Below are 6,480 nucleotides of genomic sequence, written 5' to 3'. Positions count from 1 at the left end.
TCTAATCACTTTTTCTTTTTGTTTGCCTCATTTATCGAATGCTCTTTTCTCGTGATTGGCGCATGAAATTTTTATGAACTTTGCCTTTTGCAATTAATGTTAATTGATCACTTGAATTTGTGCATTTTCATTAAAACTTTTCAAAGTCGCGCCCCAGTTGGGTCAACATCATTTGCCACGAATGAGGCATTCCTTAAAAAAAGAAAGAAAAAAAAACAGAACAGAACAGAGAAGAAGAGAAGAGAAATATTTACACAGCTCCTGCGGTAATTTATAGTCCTGGCAAAGGCAAAGGCAGCTGCACACAATGCTCGAGGCTATGGATTCTGGACTCTGGTCAGTGGCACTGGCAGCAAGTTTAACACCCGACCAGGCCCGCAAATTGCCATTGAATGTGCAGCAGCACCTGCAGTGTGTGTCTGCGTGTGTGTACATATACACCTACACACACGCACACATTCGCACGCTCACATAATGGAGCTGCGGTGTGGACAATGAATGCTGAGGGTGATGATCCAACGTGATTTATCTACTGGCGCTGAGGTTAAAAGTTTTGCGCATACTCTCATTGTTTAGGTCAGGATTCCCTTTGTATGCACAGCACAGTTACACACTCCCACCCACACACACACGCACACACACACACACCTTAAACCACACGTGCTATAGACACTGCATAGAGCTGAATGGTCATGCAAATTCCCATGCCATGTCAGGGCTGTCAGAGTGCGTTGAATAATATGCTAGCCCCAACATTGAATGCTAGGTACGCAATTATTAAACTTTCGGCATAATTTTGGCTTCCAACTTTTGGCTTTAACCATGATTATTTGATCCGTTTTAACGTCGGCTAAGCCGTTTAGCCAGATATCGGATGCCAAAGGCCTGCACCACAAGATGCTGACAGCCAGCTCATTATTTAGCCTCGCCAAGTGTAACTAATTATTGTCGGCTCGCTTTTCGTTTTTGCCGCACTTATTGACAGACTCTGCGACTGCCTCTTCCTTTGCCTGTGCCTCTGTCTCGCCTTCTGCCTCTGCCTTGTGCAATATTTTGCTGACGCTTCACTCGGATCCATCATTTTGTGCAGCCATCTGCGACACGTGGCCCCTCAGTTGGCTAATAAATCTTAATCAGGCGCTGTCCCAGTCAAGCCACAGTTATGTGGGCGTTGCCTATTTGCGGCTTTTACTGCCATAAACACTTTTTTCTTGCTGCCATCGTTTCTCTCTTTTTTTTTTTTTTTTGTTTTTCTGGCTGCCAGCTTATCATATTACTGGACATTCATTGGCCTGCGCGGACTAAATTACGAGTCTGCAAGTCTTATCGAGTAAACACATTTCAATGCTGATCAATTTATTATTTAGTTTGCTGAATATTTAAGTTAAAAGTGTTGCCGTGACATCAACGGCCCCTAATGGCATCATTTAGAGTCCAAGATCATGCAAAAGCTTGTCCCACCAGCCTAGGGTTGTGGTAGCAGCCGGTGCCTCAGTGGTCACACTCCAGCTGGGCGTAGTGTTATTCCATTCGGGTGCGGGACTCGTCCTATTCCAATTGGGGCCCAAAGTTGTCCGGTTCCAGCTTGGTGGGCTTGTAGTTGTCCAGTTCCAGCTTGGGTTTCCCGTAGTTGTCCAGTTCCAGTTTGGATTGCCCGTGGTGGTCCAGTTCCAGCTTGGGTTGCCCGTAGTGGTCCAGTTCCAGCTTGGGTTGCCCGTGGTGGTCCAGTTCCAGCTTGGGTTGCCCGTGGTGGTCCAGTTCCAGCTTGGGTTTCCCGTAGTTGTCCAGTTCCAGATTGGGTTTCCCGTAGTTGTCCAGTTCCAGTTTGGATTGCCCGTGGTGGTCCAGTTCCAGTTTGGGTTGCCTGTGGTTGTCCAGTTCCAGTTTGGGTTGCCCGTTGTTGTCCAGTTCCAGTTTGGGTTTCCTGTGGATGTCAAGTTCCAGTTTGGGTTTCCCGTGGTTGTCCAGTTCCAGTTTGGTGGGGCTGTGGTGGTCCAATTCCAGCTAGGTGGCTCTGTAGTGGTCCAGTTCCAGCTTGGGGTGCCCGGGGTTGTCCAGTTCCAGTTTGGGTTGCCCGTGGTTGTCCAGTTCCAGCTTGGTGGCTCTGTTGTGGTCCAGTTCCAGTTTGGATTACCTGTGGTTGTCCAGTTCCAGTTTGGAGGTGCTGTGGTGGTCCAGTTCCAGCTTGGTGGCTCTGTTGTGGTCCAGTTCCAGTTTGGATTACCTGTGGTTGTCCAGTTCCAGTTAGGTGGGGCTGTTGTGGTCCAGTTCCAGCTTGGTGGCTCAGTTGTGGTCCAGTTCCAGTTCGGATTACCAGTGGTTGTCCAGTTCCAGTTTGGTGGTGCTGTGGTGGTCCAGTTCCAGCTTGGGGTGCCCGGGGTTGTCCAGTTCCAGCTTGGGGTGCCCGTGGTTGTCCAGTTCCAGTTTGGGTTTCCGGTGGTTGTCCAGTTCCAGTTTGGGTTTCCCGTGGTTGTCCAGTTCCAGCTTGGGGTGCCTGGGGTTGTCCAGTTCCAGCTTGGGGTGCCCGGGGTTGTCCAGTTCCAGCTTGGGGTGCCAGGGGTTGTCCAGTTCCAGTTTGGTGGGCCTGTTGTGGTCCAGTTCCAGCTTGGGGTGCCCGGGGTTGTCCAGTTCCAGCTTGGGGTGCCCGGGGTTGTCCAGTTCCAGTTTGGTGGGCCTGTTGTGGTCCAGTTCCAGCTTGGGGTGCCCGGGGTTGTCCAGTTCCAGCTTGGGGTGCCCGGGGTTGTCCAGTTCCAGTTTGGTGGGCCTGTTGTGGTCCAGTTCCAGCTTGGGGTGCCCGGGGTTGTCCAGTTCCAGCTTGGGGTGCCCGGGGTTGTCCAGTTCCAGCTTGGTGGGCTTGGAGTTGTCCAGTTCCAGCTTGGTGGGCTTGGAGTTGTCCAGTTCCAGCTTGGTGGGCTTGAGCTTGAATTTCCAGTGGGTCCAAAAGCCTGAGAAATGCAATTTTCCAGGCCAACAGATGACTTCTCCAGTTCACGCAGAGTTCTCTTAATTTCGTGGGTAACACAACGTTGGGTCTGCCAGAAATTTTTATGCATGGGACGCACATCACCAAACAGATTCATGACCTAAATTAAGACCCTTCGATTAGTAAGCCCCTTGCCAAATGGGTGGCTATATCCGCCTTACCGAATCCGCATAGCAGTTGCGCATGCTGCAGCCGATAATCTGCTGCTGGAAGGCATCCTTCACTCCTGCTGAGCTCTCCTGTTGCAAATAGCTCTGCAGGTCGGCTTGATCCAGATTGCTGCATTGACGCAGTTTGCTGCCCGCATTCATTAATATCTCAACATTTTTGACCGTGTAAATGGCCGCACATTGGTCCAAGCTGTTAATGGCACCCAATTCGGGCATTTGCAGGTCTCCAACAATGGCATCGAAAAGCAAATTTTGTATACTTAGTCTATTGCTGATATCATTCGATTGAACAGCTTCAGCTGTCGCATGGGTCTGAAAAATGAGATATATTGAGTAAAGAGATTTAAAGTTATATTAGAATAGAATTTGCATGTATTACAAGAAGGCTTACAAGAATATATGGTATATATTTGTTAGCTATTTCTAGAGAGAGCTACTTAAATTTTCTAGGATGCATACATATAAAATTATTATTCTGTGTATAATATTCTAGTGTATATAAAACTTTTTTGAAGAATTTGATTTCATAGTTAATAACAATTAAAATATAATAATACATTAACATTTAGTTATTTTAAGCTGTTAGAGAATTAAGAGATTTAAAGTTATATTAAAATAATGCCAGCGTGAGTTATCGGAACCTGGGGTATGCATATAAAATAAATGAAGGCATACAATTTGTTTGAATGCATATATTACAATTTTTATATCAGCTATAAAGTTGCTTTATGGCATAGAAAATTCAAATATATACATAATAAATAAATATAAATTAAATGCAGTCTAAACAGCTGGAGAATGAAATGAAAATAAGAAATTTCAACTATGGGAATCTAACTATAAAGATAATAATATTAATTTTAATAATCAGCTTTATACTTGATTTAGCTTTACATATAAAATTGTTGAATAGAAAATATTGGAGATAGCTTCCAAGATATTGTGTGGAAATAAATTGAAATTATTCAAGCTTAGGATATTTATCACTATATTATAATAAAATAATTAAATGATTATAAAATAAAAATAACAATAAAATAAATAATAATAATAAAAAATCGTTATAGCATTATTAATTTTATGTATATTAGATCATAATAATTACAAGATAATAAACATAAAATTATTATTATTATTTGCTATTATTATTATAATTTTTATTACATTCCACACTATTTATTCATTTTTGCACTTGACTAGTTCGTCAGCCATGCAATTTATATATAATTATATATTTTATTTTATCACATAAAATACGTATATATAATTTCTTATCATATCATATGATATTATATTATCTAAGCACACGAATACTTAAGGCTGCTAGGCAATTTGTACGAAGATATTGTAATATAATTTATCACTTTTAATAATATCGTCAGCGATATAAATACTTATGCAACTGAAATAGTTTCGATAAAGTTCAATTAGTACTCACCGTTGCGGTGAATAGCAGTGCACAGAGCACCACCAGTTTATAAAGAACCTCCATGGTGGCGGCTCCTTTCGTTTCTGAGTTGGACAATGTATCACCTGGGCATTTTAAATCAAATTTTTGCCCACAATCGATGACGACTTGAATTATTTGCCTTTTTTACTTATATATTTTATCAATAACTGCCCGAAGTCACAATTAACAAAGTGTTTTTATTTTTTCTTGGTGGGGCTTCCGCTCGTTGATAAGACAAAGACCAAGCAGCCTGATTGATGATTACAATTTTCTGCATACGGTTATTTTTTTCTTTTTTTTCTTTTCTATGTAGTGTGCTCACATATATGTAGAAAATATAGTTAGATACGATAATTGTGAGTAATTCGTAGACGAAAATTCTGGGAACACTGATTGCTTCTCGACACTTGAGGTACGCTCTGACATTAACCATCGATTGGCAGGCAAACGTTATCAAACTCAATAATTATTTTTAGATGTTATTGAATTTGAGACCTATTAAATCAATATATTGTTTTTGCCATATTGAGAAGGTCAAGTAAATAGAATATTAAAGCTCTTTATTCTGCGCCAATAAAACTTAAGATTGGCCATAAATTCCACAGCTCACATTTAGTAGGCAGGCTGCTCTGCGGCCAGAGGCTGAGCGGGCTTCTGTTCAGGTTTCTGTTCCGGCTTCTGCTCAGGTTTCTGCTCAGGCTTCTGCTCAGGTTTCTGCTCCGGCTGAGTCTGGGCGAGCTCTCTGCGCTCGGGCTCCCGCTCAGCTGGCAATTCACGCTGGTTGGGCACCTTGGCCATGCAGCTATTGAATTCATTGGCCGCCTCAATGGACTTTACCTTGGATTCGTCAACAGCAACGCTAATGCAGCTGGCGCGCTGCGTGGCAACAATGGTCGAGTTAGTGGCGAACTGAGATTGGGTCTGATAGGCCAGAGTGTTGGAGCTATCCAGCAGCTGCAGGTTCTTGTCGAACTAAAGGAGCCCAAGCATTAAATTGTCTACGCTAAATTGATGCTAAATTGAAAATCAAATGCAATTACTTACAGTGGACACGGTGCAGTTGATGAGACGCTGGCTATCGGTCTCATTGTTGCATTGTTGCAGACTCTTCTCCAGCGACAGATGCTGGGCGCGTATCTGGGCAACGGTGGCATTGGCGTTCTGTGTATTGGCCACCACGGTACGATTGGCCGCCTCCTCGCATTTGCTGGTGGCATTGGCCAACTCCTCGCTGATCTTGTAGGTCGCATTGGTGTACCTGTTGACGCAGGCGGTCTCAGCGGGCGATGCGGCCCGTGAAATGGCCAGCGGGGAGCTCAGCTGAGCCATGACTATGCGAAGCAGGCTCGACTCATCGGCCATGCGAGGCCAGGCGCTGGCCTGTAATCAAAATGGAACTTGTAATTTAAGTGGTTTCTACAAGTGGCGCCTACTTACGCCCAGCACTGTAACTGCGAGTAGTAGAACGCGTGTAAACAATTGCATCTTGTATCAGTTGCTTCTTGAAGTGCTTACTAATTGCTCATCTTAAAGTTCAGTTCCTTTTATAGCTGGGCGAATTCTCGCCTTTTCTCGGCCTGCTCTGAGTGAGTGCAGATTTTGACTTTTTTTTTTGTTCTTTTTGCAGCCTTAGATTAGATATGGCAATTGTACAAGGCAATTGGCACATTTAATTGGCTTTTCTTCAGTTTAAAGACAAGTAGCGACAAACCTTTGCAATGATATCTTGGCTGAGGTTATAGTGTAAGGCATGATAAATTGGCCCCCAAAAAGAGACGCAGACACACTAATCAGTGCTCATGTCCCATTAGTTGCGCTTATCAGACAGCTTCGAAACCGTGTCTTGATGTCTGTAGTCTTATCTAACAATATGATAT

The 6,480-nt window shown here is 43.6% G+C and overlaps 2 protein-coding genes across 2 annotated transcripts; both read right to left on the bottom strand.

Annotated features, from left to right (window-relative positions):
• Positions 1-1,323: 1,323 nt before the first annotated feature.
• LOC135431801 (foot protein 1 variant 1) lies at positions 1,324-4,746 on the bottom strand. Its single transcript, XM_064687126.1, has 3 exons — positions 4,592-4,746; positions 3,145-3,465; positions 1,324-3,083 (listed from the first exon to the last, which is right to left on the bottom strand). Exons 1-3 carry the CDS (start codon positions 4,643-4,645, stop codon positions 1,428-1,430), a joined length of 2,031 nt encoding a protein of 676 aa, XP_064543196.1. The 5' UTR covers positions 4,646-4,746; the 3' UTR covers positions 1,324-1,427.
• A 400-nt stretch (positions 4,747-5,146) lies between these two features.
• LOC135431802 (protein TsetseEP) lies at positions 5,147-6,188 on the bottom strand. The gene is made up of 3 exons (XM_064687127.1): positions 6,041-6,188; positions 5,648-5,983; positions 5,147-5,575 (listed from the first exon to the last, which is right to left on the bottom strand). The coding sequence occupies exons 1-3, from the start codon at positions 6,086-6,088 to the stop codon at positions 5,216-5,218; spliced, it is 744 nt and encodes a 247-aa protein (XP_064543197.1). The 5' UTR covers positions 6,089-6,188; the 3' UTR covers positions 5,147-5,215.
• Between the last annotated feature and the right edge of the window lie 292 nt (positions 6,189-6,480).

This window comes from Drosophila montana, unplaced genomic scaffold (genome assembly GCF_035044405.1).
Source record: "Drosophila montana isolate Dmon_TW-CO22-7 unplaced genomic scaffold, ASM3504440v1 contig_3200_1, whole genome shotgun sequence".
NCBI classification, from domain to species: domain Eukaryota; kingdom Metazoa; phylum Arthropoda; class Insecta; order Diptera; family Drosophilidae; genus Drosophila; species Drosophila montana.
The sequence above is the reverse complement of the archived record's forward strand: the minus strand, read 5'-3'. Positions and strand labels throughout refer to the sequence as shown.

Bases quoted from the DNA above. Each gene is read 5' to 3' on its own strand.
- LOC135431801 (XM_064687126.1), bottom strand. From the start codon at position 4,645: ATGGAGGTTCTTTATAAACTGGTGGTGCTCTGTGCACTGCTATTCACC. The intron at 3,466-4,591 runs GTGAGTACTAAT...CTCATTTTTCAG, and splicing joins CACTGCTATTCACCGCAACG to ACCCATGCGACAGCTGAAGC. The intron at 3,084-3,144 runs GTAAGGCGGATA...GTCTTAATTTAG, and splicing joins GCAACTGCTATGCGGATTCG to GTCATGAATCTGTTTGGTGA.
- LOC135431802 (XM_064687127.1), bottom strand. From the start codon at position 6,088: ATGCAATTGTTTACACGCGTTCTACTACTCGCAGTTACAGTGCTGGGC. The intron at 5,984-6,040 runs GTAAGTAGGCGC...TTTTGATTACAG, and splicing joins TCGCAGTTACAGTGCTGGGC to GCCAGCGCCTGGCCTCGCAT. The intron at 5,576-5,647 runs GTAAGTAATTGC...GGGCTCCTTTAG, and splicing joins TCAACTGCACCGTGTCCACT to TTCGACAAGAACCTGCAGCT.